At 44.2% G+C, this 17,601-nt stretch overlaps 1 protein-coding gene across 2 annotated transcripts in view; it reads right to left on the bottom strand.

Annotated features, from left to right (window-relative positions):
- Positions 1-3,091: 3,091 nt before the first annotated feature.
- KIAA0408 (KIAA0408 ortholog) overlaps positions 3,092-17,601 on the bottom strand; it is a 56,090-nt gene continuing 41,580 nt past the window's right edge. For both annotated transcript variants that reach the window (XM_033938692.1, XM_033938693.1), the window contains exon 7: positions 3,092-5,492. In XM_033938692.1, coding sequence (XP_033794583.1) covers positions 5,319-5,492 — 174 coding nt within the window. In that variant the 3' untranslated portion in view covers positions 3,092-5,318. The remainder of the gene's footprint in view (positions 5,493-17,601) is intronic.

Raw genomic sequence — 17,601 nt, 5'->3', positions numbered from 1 at the left:
AGGAAGTAACTGCATATTTCCTTCATCTTTATGAGAAGCAAAAATCCAGATTCGTAAGTAAATCCAGGCTGCTAACGTTATGGGGGGGGGATGTGGGGAGAAGAAGGGGAGATTGCTGGTAGCAGAAGGTGTTCAAGCATAAAGCAATTATCAATCATGGCTTCACCATGAGGCGTCCAGAATCTAAGGGGTGATTCAAAGCAATTTAACAGGCTGCTTCTTTGGGACTATCTGCTGATATTCAGCTGGCTATTTTGTGGGCGGTCCATGGGTAGGGTTATCAGATTTTCCTTTGGGAAAATCCGGGGCTAGGGCGATGCACCCAGGACCACCCAGTTCTGCCTCTGTCATACCCTGTTCCGCCCTCCAGCTGGCATCCTCGCATGTGTGGACGCGATGCACTGACCCCGTTGCGTCCGCACATGCGTGGATGCTCCTTCCCCACGTGATTTTGTCGGGAAGCTTTTCAAAACCCGGAAAAGTGCCAGGTTTTGACAAGCCGTCCGGACCCCCGGACATGTCCTCAAAAGGAGGACATATCTGGGGAAATCCGGACGTCTGGTAACCCTATCCATGTGCAGAGTTGGCACTTATGTGGTTAAATTCTGATATTCCATACTTAACTGTCTATGACTCCCTTTTTATCAAGCTGCGTTAAGATTTTTTATCGCCAGCCGCTGTGGTAAAAGCTCCGACGCTCAAAGGAATTCTATAAGCGTCAGAGCTTTTACCGTAGCAACCAGTGATAAAAAAAAGCCTAATGCGGCTTGATAAAGGGGGGAGGGGCTAAGTTTACTGGTTATATCAGTCAGCATAAAAATCAGTATTATCTTAATGCAGTGTCACTCATGCAGTTAAGTGCTGAATCTCGCACTTCCGATTGGTCACTTGATGGAAATCGCTTGGTGCTTCCTGGTCCAAAACAGGCTCATCATGACTCTTACCAGAAGTTCTGCTTTCTATTTTGTCACACCAAAGCTATGGAATGACCTCCCCCCGACCATTCACTAGAACCTACATTTGCTAAATTTAAGACTCTGATAAAGACTTATATTCTTTGTAAAGAATTTGATTCAACAGCTACCTGATGCTTCCTCTGCCATCTTTGGTCTCATCTCTTGCCTATTGCTCTGGGAGAGACTCATGGGAACACATACACCCCCATACGTTTTTATTTTAAGTTGCATGACCGCTTGCCCATTGCCATCATATTTTATGGAGTTCCTTTCCTTATTTAATGATATTATTGTACATCACATTGATTGAAAACGTGGTATATCAAACATAAATAAACCGTAAACTCAGATTAATGCTGGTGCCCAGACATGACCCAGCATTGAATATCTGGGAATAATGTTGGCTGCAGCTAAAAAAAAAAATGCTCACCACTGGCTGAATATTGACCTCTAGGTGTTTTACCCATCTCATACCCCTAGAACAGGGGTAGGCAATTCCAGTCCTTGAGAGCCGGAGCTAGGTCAGGTTTTCAGGATATCCACAATAAAAATGCATGAGATAGATTTGCATCTCAGGGAGGCAGTGCATGCAAATCCATCTCATACATTTTCATTGTGGATATCCTGAAACCCTGACCTGGCTCCGGCTCTCGATGACCGAATTGCCTACCCCTGCCCTAGAAGATCTCCTTGCAGGACAGCACATCGCTGACCTCATTTGCAAGGGAGAGCCTGAGGAGGGGCCTTTCTAAAAATGCGGGGCCAATCCTGAGGCATCTTGGTGCACGGCGACTCTCTTTCTTGTAAACTGCGCTGAGCTGCGAGGTTGAAGCGGTATAAAAGATTATTGTTATGTTATGTTACTGTTTGGAGACGGAGAGACAGTGGAGTACGTATGTATAGAAAGTGGTTAAGTGTGGGGGTAGGAAATTAACGTTTGAGTGGCAAATGAGAATAGAAAAAAGAAGTACAGACATTGAAGTGGAGAGGGAGAAAAGTAGAGGTAAAGAATGGGAAAGTACAAACGGGATGCAGAGTGGGAAAGAGACAGGGAAAACTGGGTATGAGAGTGCTGATAAAGAGTATTAGGACGTTGTCAAGAATACAGTGAGATGCAAACCATGTCTACACCTCTCCTAGTGATGGAGATGGAGGGAGGTTGGCGAGGCAAATATGCGATGGACTGACATGGAAAAAGAGAATGGATGATGAAAAAAACCACATGTGCTTCAAAACAGGGGAAAGACAGAGAGAAGGAACGAAGGACACGAAAATGATAAGACGCGGCTGGGGCACTCAAAAAAGGAGGATGGGGAAAAGGAATAGGGCTAGAAGATGTGGGACAAAGTACAGTAGGGAAGGAGGTGGAGGTTTGTAACAGGTTTGACATACGAGATGAGAAGCTTGGTGGATGTGTGAGGAGAGCACTCTTGGAAGATGGACCTCAACAGATAACATGATGATTACAGACTAGACCAGTAGTCTCAAACTTGTGGCCCGGGGGCCACATGCTGCGGCCCGCCAGGTACTATTTTTAGACCCTCGGTATGTTTATCATAATCACAAAAATAAAATAAAACAGTTTTTTGATCATACGTCTCTTTAGCTATAAATGACAATATTATTTATTAAGACTTAGCCAAAAGGAAAGATTTATAAACTATAAAGAGTTTTACCTCATGCAAAATTGCAATTTCTTTAATAAGACATTAACTATTTTTCTGAGGCCCTTCAAATACCTACAAATCCAAAATGTGGCCCTGCAAAGGGTTGGAGTTTGAGACCACTGGACTAGATTGCTGCCTTACAAATTTATGCCTTCTTGAAACAAATATATTTGTTTTGTTTTAGAGGTACCTGTGTGGCTGGCTGGAAGTTTCAAAGAGTTTTTGAAGATCAACTATTGTGATTTTAGCAGAGAAGATCTATTTATCTTTCTATAAAAGTGCTGTTGATTAATCACCATATTAATCATTCATATTCAACCAGGTTCTTAGTACTGTCTTAACTTTCAGGCTGGATATTGCCACTATCCAGTTAACTGTGTTATCGTACTGTCTAGGACCATGAATAATAAAGCTATTAATTGTGATCAAAAAATTTTTAATAGAACAATTAATCATGAAGAAGAGCTATTATATATATATATATATATATATGTATATATATATATATATATAGGTTTACACTGATACATGGCGAGTGGGCATCACTCATAAGAACATAAGAGTTGCCATACTGGGACAAACCAAAAAGTCCATCAAGCCCACTATCCTGTTTCCAACAGTGGCCAACCCAGGTCACAAGTACCTGGCAAGATCCCAAAGTAGTAAAACAGATATTATGCTGCTTATCCTAGGAACAAGCACTGGATATTCACTTGGGACCCTACAATTGCTTAAAGTATGCCGAGAAGGAAGCCTTTGGGGGCTGGGGGTATTTTTGGTAGGGTTTCCCTGCTGTTTGGGGGGCTGAGAGGAAGTGAGCGCTGTTATTTGGGGCTGGGGGGAGGGAAGGTGTATCTAATCAATGACCTGGAAGCCATGCAAGTGTTAGTATTCTACAAAATGGGTAGAGAGAGAGAGAAAGAGGGGGTGTGAATGGCGTCGCTATCCATGTGTATGGAGAGAAAATGAAATTTCTGTCCATGTGTATGTATACATATATATATATATAGATAGTGTTATGGTGACTTTGTCCCAGAGTGAACCCAGGAATTTATGATGGATATTCAGTCATCACTCATATTATACAATTATTCTAAGTTGTCTGAACCAAATCTACATTTCAGCCTATGCTAAATATCAACCGTAGTACATGTGTGTTTTGCTTAAGTACTATTCAGGAGACATTTTGAGATCCTCCTTGTGTTGTATAAAATCAGACATTATGTCATAAAAGGCAACAAGTTCCACCTAGAAGGCAGCAGCGAGCCCTGCACTCCTCCAGGGAGAGTTAATAAAAGTGTCTGCTCTATAATCTAGGGCAGAGATGAGGCACATGAATCACACTGATGCTGCCGCTGGTCTAGGATTTCCGGCACCAGAGTTATCCTATCTCCTTCAGCTCTTGATGCGACGATATCTGTGTATGCAAGGCGATGCCAAAAGGCAAGCAAACTGTATGTCTGACAGCTAATTATACTACTTGGCTAATACGCTGGAGGGGAACTGCAGTGTATAAGTGACCCTCACAAGTCCAGCTAATGAGCAGCAGGGATTATAGTCCCCGATCTGCTACTTCGGTTTAAAAATGGCATGGCTTCGTCCTGTCTGGCTGCCTCCTATTCGCAATAAATACGGACCTAACAGAGAAGCAGAAAGCAAGGTCGGACACAATGTCTCCTGCCCTTCTCCCCAAAGTGTGTGTGTGTGTGTGTGGAGGGGGGAAGTAGGTGGTGACAACAGAATAACTCCAGATAAAGTTACAGTACCCTACCGTACACTAAAGTGCCTGCTTCACTCGGCTCCTTCCTTATACAGACCGAACAGGAGAAAAGCCTTCACGAGTCCAGCCTCAAATGACTTAAATGCAATATCACACTAAAGTGTAACCAGCTTGAGGACTGTCTATTCAAGAACTTAAGAGGAGAGGCTTAGCTATGCAGGGGGAGAAATGCAAAGGATCAAGAAACTTAATATATGATACTGATATACTGGCTATGAATTATTAATCTACAAATCTACTGCACAATGCCTTAATTTCATATGGAGTCTCAGGAAAGGACTATGTCCTGTCTACTCATCGGAGAGCAGAGCCTGTGTATCTTTTTAAAAGATGTACAAAATATGTTGACGGTACTGTATAATTTCAAACCTCTTTTTTTGTTTTCATTACACAGAGGACAGAGGCTATATAACTGGCAATTTAAACGTGAGCACTGCTGTTGCACACAGTTTGTCTTTGCTAAGTAAGGTACATACAAGTACTTCCTAGTTCAACACATGCACCTACAAACACCTCAACATGCACACTGCTGTACGCTGTGCCCTTCGCAGGGACGTTCCGATACGCAAGACTGTACATTGTCTCTACTTAGAATAGATCAGTAAATAAGTAACAACAATCCAAAGAAATGAGTTAACGAGTGAGTTGGAGGACAGCACATAAGAAGTATAGAAATGCAAATTCAGTATCTTGCCATTTGAAGAAGAAAAAAAACAAAAAACACTGAAGACTATGATGGTGTTTTTGGATTTTTGAATTCCTTGTGGTCACCTCTTTGGGCAAGCGGAGTAAGAGGGATCCCGTGGACTGGTTCCCAGCAGCACAGGATCTGCTGCTAAATCAGTTAAGATAGGTGTCAAGCCTTGATAGCAGAAACAGAAGTGGCAACTTCCTCCCACACATCCCTGCCCCGCTTCAGACTATGGAGCGCTGGGAATGGAGGGAGCGAGAATAGCCATGTGCAGTCCTTCGAGTGGCTGGGGGTGCTGACGGTGACCTGGAGGCCCATCTTGAGGGCAGGCGGCGATTTGCTGGTCGAGCAGGCCGAGAGAACCCTCTTCCATTGGCGTAATGAAGCGGCACAGATATCTACAACACAAACATATATCACCTTTTTTGTAATTATTCATGGTAAGACATTCCATTAATATGTTATCCATCTGGAGAGAAATGTATTCTGGGCTATAGTTTTCATGATAGAATATAACACATAAAAGATATGGGCCAGATTTCACTAAAGTCAGCAACAGGTTTAGTGACGATCGCTGCTAACTGACCCCATTCACTAAATGGCCCACTGCTTGTTTTTCCCCTCGATCGTCCATTTTTCGATCTGACCTGATCCAACCCATGCAAATTAGTAAAACCCAATGCAGAATAGCCAAGCGATTTACCGATCCTAAAACCTGATTGCTGTAGACTAGAGAATGAATATAAGGAAGGAATAAGCTAAATATTGCAGTACTGAGGCTTGTATGGATGCTGTGGGGACAGGGTGGTGAAAGGGACGGCAGGGTTGGGGACAGCGGAGATGGGGATGGGGTGGTGAAGGGGACGGCGGGGATGGGGCGGTGAAGGGGATGGTGGTACGGGGACGGGGCAGTGACGGGGACAGAAATTTTCCCTGTGTCATTCTCTACTGTAGACCTGTCGGTAACTGTGTTAGCAAAATGCATATATCAGGTCTGCCTGGTTTTTTTTTTCAATGGCACAGATATTTTGCGTGTATTACGCACTCCCCCAATGACCCCCGACAATCGCATGCCCTCCCAACAAATGCAAAGACCCACCCAAACCTAAAACAAATGGCAGGAGGGATATCCACTCCCTCCTCTAGGCCCTCGTGCTCTGTACCCCTTAACATAAAAGTTGAGAGCAGGAGGTACTGAAATTACCTCCTGCTCCTCCTCTCTCGCCGACAACACTGGGCCTTAGGCCTTTCTTGGGCTCCTCCCTTGGGAGGGGTCTGAGGCGTCTGAGCCAATCAGGGACTTCCATAGGAAGCCTGATTGGCTACCTGAAGCAATGGAGGATTAAGTGACTCGCTCAGGATCTCAAGGAGCAGCATTGGGCTCGAACCCACAACCTGAGGTGCAGAGGCTGTAGCTCTAACTACTAGGCCATTCCTCCCTCCAGATTCAGTAAATGGTGCCCAAAGTAAGGCAAAACAAACACAGGAGTCATGAGGGAGAGATGTCACCAGATGAAGCATGGGTCAAACAGGTGAAACTTTATTGATAGTTGAATCAACTATTGCAACTATCAATAAAGTGTCTCCTGTTTGACCCACGTTTCAGCTGGTGACATCTCTCCCTCATGACTCCTGTGTTTGTTCAGCTGCTTTCGTCGAAGAGGTCTCTCGAGCTTCTTTCTCTCCAGTGCCCAAAGAAAGGCACCATTATGGCCTACACTAAGAGAATATTCCGTAAAGTGTACCCTTTACAGAGTACTAGCCTGGTATGTTTTTTGTGGGCATCAGCACTTAGGCCTGTTATTAGCGGTATATAAGAATTAAATTAAATTAAAATTAAATGCTCGCACCCAATTGGTATTATATAGCATTGCATCTAATTTCTGGGAACACTCCTGTCCCACCCATGTCCACGCACCCTTTTGAGTTGCATGCAATAAAATTTAGGCACACATAGAGTATAGAATAGATGCATAATTCCTAATTATTGCCAATTATAAAATAAGAGCTGTCATACTGGGACAGACTGAAGATCCATCAAGCCCAGCAGCCTGTTTCTAACAGTGGCCAACCCAGGTCACCAGTACCTGGCAAGATCCCAAGCAGAAAGACAGATTTCTGCTGCTTATCCTAGGAATAAGCAGTGGATCTTCCCAAGTTCATCTTAATAATGGTTATGGACTTTTTTGTTTTAGATTATCCAAACCTTTTTAAAACCCTGCTAAGCTAACCAGATTCTCTGGGAACAAATTCCAGAGTTTAATTGCATGTTGTGTGAAGAAATATTTTCTCCAGTTTGTTTTAAATCTACTACTTAGTAGCTTCATCGCATGCCCCCTAGTCCTAGTATTTTTGGAAAGCATAAACAAATGATTCACATCTACCCGTTCCACTCCACTCAGTATGTTATTGACTTCTATCATATCTCATCTGAGCCCTCTCTTCTCCAGGCTGAAGAAGTCTAGTCACTTTAGCTTTTCCTCAGAGGGAAGTTGTTCCATCTCTTTTATCATTTTCCTCACCCTTGTCTGTACCTTTTCTAATTTTGCTATATCTTTTTATTCAGAGCAACGATCACAATTACATATAGTATTCGAGGTATGGCTGCACCATGAAGTGATACCAGGGCATTATAACATCCTCATCTTAGTTTTCCATTCTTTTCTTTGATAATTCCTAACATTCTATTTGCTTTCTTAGTCGCTGCTGCACACTGAGCTGAGGGTTTCAACGTATCTTCAACGATAACACCTAGATCTTTTTCCTGTGCGGTGACTCCTAATGTGGAACCCTGAATCACATAGCTATTGTTCGGGTTCCTCTTTCTCACATGCATCATTTTGCACTTTCTCACATTAAATGCCATCTGCCATTTTGATGCCCAGTCTCCCAAGGCCCTCTTGTAACTTTTCATAATCCTCTTGCAATTTAACAACTTTATTGGCAAATTTAACTATCTCACTAGTTATTGCCATCCCTACCACTACCACTACTATTTATTATTTCTATAGCGCTGAAAAGGCGTACGCACCGCTGTACATGTTAACATACAATAGACAGTCCCTGCTCAGAAGAGCTTACAATCTAATTTAGACAGGACTTTACAGGGTTGAGGAGATTATGGTAGAGATAATGATAGTGGATATAGGTAATGATAGTGGATAAAACTATCTGACAGCAGTGAGTGGGAGTTAAGAGTTGAAAGCAGTTTCAAAAAAGTGGGCCTTTAGCTTGGATTTGAACACTGCAAGGGATGGAGCACGACGTATTGATTCAGGCAGCCTATTCCAGGCATACGGTGCCACAAGAAGGGACGGAGTCTGGAGTTGGCAGTGGAAGAGAAGGGTACAGATAAGAGGGGCCTGCTCAATGAGTGGAGATCACAGGGGGGGGGGGGGTGAGGAGCATAGAGAGAGGTGAGGAGAGATAGCGGGGGGCTTCAGAGTGAATGCACTTGTAAGTCATCAAGAGGAGTTTAAACTGTATTCAGAAATGGATGGGGAGCCAATGAAGTGACTTGAGGAGAGGGGTAATGTGAGAATAGCGGCTCTCACAGAATATGAGTCGTGCAGCAGAATTTTGAATGGATTGAAGAGGTGAGAGATGGGTGCGTGGGAGGCCCGAAAGAAGTACGTTTGCAGTAGTCTAAGTGTGAGGTGATGAGGGTTTTGGTACTGCGTTCAGAGAGAAGAGGATGGATTTTGGTAATATTCACTGTGGAAATCCTGAAAACCAGACCTCTTTTTGCAGAACTTAAGAACTGGCGTTCACCTTCCCTGTACTAGACTGTCAAGAAAATAGACAAAAATATGTCACTGCTAACACAAGTGGTGCATTTCATAGAAAATTAATCCTTAATACCTATCCCTGGCCTAATGAAACCCCCTTTTTTTTTTTTTTTTTTTAACTTCACTATGTTGTAGTTGACACTTCAGTCCTGAATGAACCCGAAAAATGGGAGAGGAAAATTTTCCTTCACTGCCAATTCGCTACAGCCCGCTGATTTTGGGGCTTCTGCTTTGAGCCAGCCGTTCCTGAAGAAGGGGGTCTACCCCCGAAACGGAGTCCCGTAGGACACTTGGTTACCCGCTGGCTGTTTTTCCTTGAGAAGCTAAGTATCTTCCATTGGCTTTATTACTGAATTTGGACACTTGAATTTTCTTTCTTTGGCCCCCCTGGATCAGGGGCAGAGACCACTAGTAGAAAGGGTGTTTTTGATTTTGTACACACTTTCTGCACTTTTGTGTTATTTATCACCAAAACTCACAAGAGAGCCCGGGGATGTTTCACAGTTGACACCTTTCTGGATGCAAACCAGTGACAACCGTTATCTCCGGGAGACTGGAGGAAGGCTGTGTGACTGAGGGCTCTCTTATATATTTTAGTAATATTTAATTGAATTTATCCTCCTTTGAGTGAATCCCCTCTACTAGCGGTCTCTTCCTCTCATCTCAGTTTCTTTCTAGGGGTTTGGGAGAATTTGTTGTTTCAGTAGTTGACACTTCAGCATTTTAGGGAAAGGAAAAGGAGATAGCATTTGATAGACCCCATTTCTGTGGTTACAGTCAAAATGGCTTACATATTACATACAGGAATGCAATTAAAATAAAATAGAATTTTTCTGCTAAGCAATTCTGAGCTGCAGCTACAATGATAATGCACTTTGAATTGTGAGGGACAGGAACTTCCTCCCACTGGCAGGAACAATGACAGGGAACTCCCACACAGCTTAAAACCGCTTACAGGGAACGTTGCATGCAAAGTCAGAAAGAACTTTCACTGTATTGTCAAAAATCGCTCATGGTGTCTAAATAGATTCAAAGTGAAAAGCATGATCAGTTTGAAAGAACGCTCTGTATGCAACTTACTAGCAGCACAAAACAGCCCCATTAATATAGGGGTTCTCCTGACAAAGCTCTTGATGGTAGATCTTTGCTTTTGCGTCTTACCTTGGGTGCTCGATCCTACCTTTTACTTGTGGTCTATGGCCCTAACTTGGGGGAATCGGCCTTTCTTCAACAGTTGCTTCAGCTTTGCTCTCGTTTTTCGGGAAATCCACTTCTTATCTTGGGAGACTTTAATTTGGTACTGCACCCTGACTTAGATAAGTCCGGAACCTCTATTGCATCTTTAGGGGCTAAGGGTCGACTTCTGTCTGATTTTTGTGAAACTCTTTCTGTGGTAGACCCTTGACGACTTCTTCATCCTGAAGTTCGTGACTATAAGCATCTTTCTCGGGCCCATGGTACCTGGTCTCGGATAGACCATATTTTTCTGTCTACGACATTGTTCCCTTCAGTCCTGTCGGCCGAGATCGGTCCCTTGAACATTTCGGACCATATCCCGATTTGGGTAGATATTCATCTGGACGCCACGTATCTTCGGACCCCATTCTGGCGGTTTCCGTTCTATCTTGCTCAAGACAGGGAGTTCCAAACCTTTTTGCAGGCCTAATGGGCGGATTACTCCACCAATAATGCTCCCCACATGGATGATCTTATTTTGTTTTGGGAGGCAGCTAAGACAGTGATTTGGGGACATATTATTTCTTTTCTGAGTGCTCGTAACAAGCGTATTCACAGAGGAATCATTACTTTAGAACGGGCCTTAAGAGTGGCTAAGTGGTCATTTCATTCGAATCCATCGAGGGAGGCTCGAGAATGCTATTTGTCTACCCAAGAGGCTTTAAATTTGTTACTTCATTCTCGTTCCCAAAGACGGTTGGCTTTCTATAAACACCGTTTTCATCATTTTGGCAATAAACCTGGGCACCTTATGGCCCGCTTGGTTAAAGCTGAGACTAGTAGGAAACCGATCTTGTCTCTTTGGACCCCGAGTGGTGGGGTGGTGACCAATACATCTGATATCTCTGCAGTTCTTCTTGATTTTTTTAGCCGGTTATATGATGCTCCCGATGAAGTCTCTCCGGACCTGATGACAGATTATCTTCAGTCTTCTGGACTTCCTCACCTGTTGGAGGAAGTAGTGTCTTCTCTTAATAGCCCGTTTTGGGCGGCTGAATTAGAATCTGCAATCAAAGCTCTCCACTCTGATAGGGCCCCGGGTCCGGATGGCTTTTCGGGAGACTTTTACCGACTTCTTTCTTCCCATCTTTGTGGTCCTTTATTGGCTTACTTTAATGCTGCTATTGCTCAGGGCTCTTTTCCGCGTTATGCTAACAAGGCCCTTATCTCTTTATTGTTGAAGCCTGGTAAGGAGGCTGACTCACCAGGATCCTATCGTCCTATCTCCTTGATCAATGTGGATCTAAAGCTTTTTGCCCGTATGTTGGCTGATCGTCTGGCTCCACATCTCCCTAAGATTATTCATGAGGATCAAGTCGGATTTGTCCGGGGACGCCAATCAGTTTGTAATGTCCGTAAGGTTCTCTTTGCACTTGCCCATTGTCATTCTCACCAGATTCCAGCTTTGTTTGTCAGTTTAGACGCTTCCAAGGCATTTGATAGTGCCCATTGGTCTTTCTTGTTTCGTACTCTAGAACAGTGTTTTTCAACCTTTTTTGGGCAAAGGCACACTTGTTTCATGAAAAAAATCACGAGGCACACCACCATTAGAAAATGTTAAAAAATTTAACTCTGTGCCTATATTGACTATATATAAAGTAATTCTCTTGAATAGGAATCAAATAAACACAAAGAAAGTATTTTATAATTACTTTATTATGAAATATTAAGTAAACAGAATAGTGAAAAATTATAAAATACTTTATTCAGTGTGAAACCTGGGCCTGTTTGGCTGAACACAAAGCTGATATTCTGGCTGGAATCGAAGAAAGACACACACGTAGCTCTTCGTCAACAGCTCTCAGTCTCTCTCTGTATTTGGTTTTTATAGCATACAAAAATAGACAAATATACCCTCATCCTTTTTATTAAACCACAATAGCAGTTTTTAGCGCAGGAAGCTGCGCTGAATGCCCAGCGCTGCTCTTGACGCTCATAGGCTCCCTGCGCTAAAAACCACTATTGCGGTTTAGTAAAAGGTGACCATATTGTAAAATATAGACAGCAGATATAAATTCAGAACTGTGCATACTAAGTGAAGGGAAGTTTTCATCTCTGGGAATTAACCCAGTTAACTATTAAGTTATTTGGGCAAATTCCTTTGAAAACTGTGGTAATACTGCCTCCACTTTGCTAAATTTAAAATAAAATCATTTTTCCTACCTTGTCTGGTGATTTCTGGTTGCACTTTCTTCTTCTGACTGTGCATCCAATCTTTCTTCCCTTCTATCAGCCTGTATGCTTTCTCTCCTCCACACCTCATTCCCTCCCCCAACTTTTTCTTCCTCTCTCCCTGACCTTTCTTTCTTTTTTTCTGTTTCTCTTCTTTCCTTCTGTTTCCCTGCCTGCCCCCTTTCTTTATTTCTCCCTGCCGTTCCCCAAGCCACTGCCACTGCCGCTGCCATCGGAGAACAGGACCCACCAATGGATAACAGGCCCCAAAGCCGACGCCGACGCATGCTCTCCCTGACGTCAATTCTGCAATCGGAGAGGAAGTTCCGCCCAGCCAGGCAGCGAAGAATTCGTCGGGGAGAAGAAGACTTATCGGCTCGATAGATTAGATCGCCAAGACAAAGTGAGTCCTGGGTGATCGACTCACTTTGCCTTGGCGAGCTACTGGTGCCCCTGCCTCGGGCCCCCTGTCAGCTCCGGGCCCCTGAATGCAGGACTGGTAGTACTGCCCTGATGGCGGCCCTGCGGCACACCAGGCAACATCTCGCGGCACACTAGTGTGCTGCGGAACAGCGGTTGAAAAACACTGCTCTAGAACAGTGTTCTTCAACCTTTTTACACCTATGGACCGGCAGAAATAAAAGAATTATTTTGTGGACTGGCATCGGTCTGCAGACCGGCGGTTAAAGAACACTGGGCTAAGTCGTGGGCCAGACCATGCCCATCTCTACCCAATCTCCACCCCAGACCCTGCCCCCATAGTCCTAATTGTAACACTATTTTTTCATTCATTTTTCATATATACACACAATATAATCTTATTAACAATGCATCGATCGCACTGCGGACTGGCAGTTGAAGAACACAGTTTTGAGCCTGATGCATATGCCGACCCTGTGGACCGGCAAGAAATTTCTGTGGACCGGCACCAGTGGTTGAAGAACACTGCTCTAGAACATGTTGGGTTGGGCGGCTTTTATCTTGATGCAATACGATCTCTCTACTCTAACCCGAGGGCTTCGCTTCTTGTCAATGGGACCCGCACGAACTCTTTTCCCATCCTTCGTGGTACCCGGCAGGGTTGCCCCCTTTCCCCCTTGTTGTTTCTCCTTTCTTTAGAATCTTTGCTTTGTACTCTTCGGGGGTTTGCGGCGGTGCGGGGCCTTCGGGTTGTTGGGATTGAGTTAAAACTCTTGGCATTTGCGGATGACATGTTTTTGATTCTTACTAGGCCTGAAGATTCTCTACCTACCGCATTGGACCTCATTTCAGAATTTGGCTTTTATTCAGGCCTGTCTCTTAATCTGGATAAGTCCTTGGCCTTGCCTTTTCCTCCTGAGTTATGTGCCACATGGAAGGATGTTTTTCCTCTTCGTTGGGCTGATTCTACTTTGAAATATTTGGGGGTCTTTATTCCTCAGGACTTATCTAGTCTTTATCGCTTGAATGTGGAACCGCTGTTCCAGGCCCTTCAGAATAAATTACAGTTATAGGGAACTCTTCCTTATTCGCTTTTAGGTCGGGTGTATCTTTATAACATGCTCATTGTCCCCTGTTGGCTATATGTCTTTCAGGTCCTTCCTCTTTATTTGACTTCCCGAGATGAGCGACGATTGGGATGCTTGGTTCAGAGATTTCTTTGGACTGGGAAGCGGCCTCGCCTGCATAATAAATGGGCAGCAACTCCGTGGTACAGGGGTGGATTGGGTTTATTGAACCTTAGATATTTGACTGTTGGATGTGGCATGCGCCACATTAATGATCTTTTTAGGGGTACTTCAGCATTCACCAACACTTCTTTGGAACTCTCCTGTTTTCAATCTACTCATTTTAGTGCATATCTTCATTCTCTTCCTTCTCTTGTGCCTAAGTCTCTCTCTGTGAAGATGCTCCACCGTCCCTTGCGGAAGGTTTGGCGCTGGGTATGTAAATACCATGCTCTTTCTGCTTCTGTAACTCCCTTTCTGCCTATCCGCTTTAATAGCTCCTTCCTTCCTGGGATAGGTGGACTGAGTTTTGCTCGGTGGGAAATAAGGGGTATTCACTATGTCTTTCACTTGGTTGACGATGATGGCAAAATTAAGTCTTTTGCACAGTTGCGAGACGAGTTTGATCTCCCACCCACCGATTATTTTGCTTATATGCAAATTCAACATTACATTTCTTCACTACCCTCTGGTTCTTTGCAAGCCTCCTGCCAAGAACTCCTGTCTACAGCTTTCACCATTGGTTCCCAACTTCCGGTCCCCCTTAAATTCCATCATCGCCATTTGAAGGACGAATCCCCCTTGTTTGACCATTCTAAATTACGGGACGCTTGGGCTCATGACCTTGCAGTAGAGTTGCCAGATGATGTGCTTTTGCAGGTTGTCTGTAGGCTGCCTGCTTTTCGAAAATATACCACCCTTTGGGAGCAACACTATAAGTTGGTTTTTCGTTTGTACATTTCTCCTATGAGGGCTTATTTATCATGATTGTGTGAGACTGCTGCCTGTCTTCGTTGTCAGGCTCCAGAAGCGGGCTTGGGACATATGTTTTGGACTTGCCCTAATGTTCAAGATGTTTGGACTGCTATTTTTGTTTTTGTGGAGAGCATTTGGAAAATTACCATTCGTCGTTCCCCTTTGCTCTTATTTGGAGATGTTCCCCACTATTTTCCTTGTACAAAGGGGGTTGCAGCTTTCCTCAAGAGGATTGTCCTCGTTGCACTGAAATGTATTTTGTTGAAATGGCTTGAGGCTGATGCTCCGGACTACTCCCTATGGCGATGTCGGATGATTACTCTCCTGATGTGGGAAAGGAGGGATGTGAAGGATCTTTCGTCTCTCCCAGGCCGCATCTTTCAACGCACTTGGGAACCGTTTTGGACAACCATGACTCCTCTGGCTCGCAGCCGTTTGCTTAACTGTTTTTGTCCCCTCTTGATGTACTTGGTATGCCTGTTTCATTTGTGTTTTCATTGGCATTGTTATCTCTGGATGGAGGACCCGGGGGGGGGGGGTGTTTTGTGAGGGTTTGTTTGGGATGGGGTGGGGCTGTTTGGGGGGGTTGAGATTTGTGGGGATTGGGTTTTGTAAACTAAAAATGTTGAGCTTGCTTGTACTTCGTCTCCTTGCCCTATTGGTGTTTTTGTTTGCTCAATAAAATATATTTGCATAATGGGGGTTCTCCACCCAAGACATAAAACCAAACTAGTTGGGTATGTCCTGAGCACCGGGTAGAGAACCCCTGTACTAATGCATGCACTGATTATCTGTAACCTTAAAAAAATTATGCACAATTAATTTATTGGGATAGCTAGCATCACAGTCTGCAAAGGAAAAAGGATCTGAATAATTTAGCTGAAGCTGGCTTTTGGACCCCGAGAGGTTCAGGCACCGTCATTAAGAGGGTTGATGATTGGGATCAAAGATGGCACCATGAACAGATGCCTTTGAAGGAACTCCTTACCCAGTGGCGTAGTAAGGGAGAGGGTGGAATGCCCCAGGCGCCGTCTTGACGTGGTGCCGGCATCTCTCCACCCCCACACACTTGCACCTTTCCATCCCCGCCCCTCCCATACTTCTTTAAATCTTCACCAGCGCAAGAAACTAATCTGGCCTGCTGCTTGTGCTGGACTGGCTCCCTCTGAAATCACTTCTGGTTTGTGGGACCCGGCCAGGAAGTGACGTCAGAGGGAAAGCCATCGCTGGCGCAAGCAGCAGGTCGGATAAGCTGCTTACACTGGTGAAGATTTAAAGATGGGATGGGAGGGCACGTGGTGTTGGGAGTGTGGAAGGAGTGGGGGGGGTAGAGAGGGAGGAGCAGGGGGGGCCACCATCCCGGACACCTCTTAACCTCACTTTTTAAAAAAATAAGATATATATATATTTTTAATCCAAACAATGGATGAATTTCTAGTGCCTTAGGAAGGAGCAAGGATCTAAGTATTTGTTCTACATTCCACTGAGATCAGCTAGGCGAATTAGGCAGTGACTTGATATCTGTCTGAAATCCTTAATTTCTTTAGGTACTGAAGGGAATAGACTTAGTAGATAAGGACAGGTTGTTCATCCTCTCCAAGGTAGGGAGAACAAGAGGGCACTCTCTAAAATTGAAAGGGGATAGATTCCATACGAACGTAAGGAAGTTCTTCTTCACCCAGAGAGTGGTAGAAAACTGGAACGCTCTTCCAGCGTCTGTCATAGGAGAAAACACCCTTCAGGGATTCAAGACAAAGTTAGACAAGTTCCTGCTGAACCAGAACGTATGCAGGTAAGGCTAGACTCAGTTAGGGCACTGGTCTTTGACCTAAGGGCTGCCGCGTGAGCAGATTGCTGGGCTCGACGGACCACTGGTCTGAGCCAGCAGCAGCAATTCTTATGTTAGTCTTCATTTTGTTTCCTTTAGATTTTGGACTTCCTAGCTAAGTGGTCGAAATTAAAGACTGATATTTCCTTAGTTTTGTAATTTTCTTGATTTATTCTTGAAGAATAGTGGGCCTGGCACATGGGATCTAACCTGCTGCCCACACTTAGGGCTCCTTTTACTAAGATGCGCTAGAGTTTTTAGCGCATGCACAAAATTACTGCGTGGCTAAACTGCGCAGTATGCTTCTAGAATAAGGCCAAAAATATGTAAAAAGAAGTCACTCTGTATTCTATAGCAGAGAACTAAAAGCGAATGTCCATCAACTGCTGTTAGAACTAATGCTCAGAGACATGAAGGCAGATAAAACCGCCTCACCATCCAATCATCGCATTGCTCAATACAGTGTCAGAACAATGACAGTGGTAGATGTTGAACTTGCAATTGCCTAATTGGCTATAAGCTCTATATCTTCCATAGATAACTTAAAATGGTCAAACTTAACTTCAGATTAACTGGTTCCGACGTGCCACGTTTGATACTGTTTCAGGGAACTGACATAGCATTGCTAAACCACCTCAAACAGGCTTCCTACAACGCTAGCAGTGAAATTTAATGAGACTTCATTACCCTGTTTGAGGTGGTTTAGCAGTGCTATGTCAGTTCCTTGAAGCAGTATCGAAACGTGGCACGTCGGAACCAGTTAATCTGAAGTTAAGTTTGACCATCTTAAGTTATCTATTTAAGATATAGAGCTTATAGCCAACTAGTCTTTAAGCCCGTTACATTAACGAGTGCTAGAATAGATGTGTCTGTCTGTCTTTCTTTATCTCTCTCTCCTTGGCCGCTGTTTGTATCCTTCTGTCTCCCCCCCGAGCAAAGCTGTCTGCCCCCAGCACCCACCTCCCCCCCAAATGTCTCTCCATGGCCCTCTTCTGTCTTCCCCCCCAGAGCAAAGCTGTCT

Source organism: Geotrypetes seraphini, chromosome 3, assembly GCF_902459505.1.
Source record: "Geotrypetes seraphini chromosome 3, aGeoSer1.1, whole genome shotgun sequence".
In the NCBI taxonomy this organism is placed as follows: domain Eukaryota; kingdom Metazoa; phylum Chordata; class Amphibia; order Gymnophiona; family Dermophiidae; genus Geotrypetes; species Geotrypetes seraphini.
This window is presented reverse-complemented; position numbering and strand designations above follow the sequence as displayed.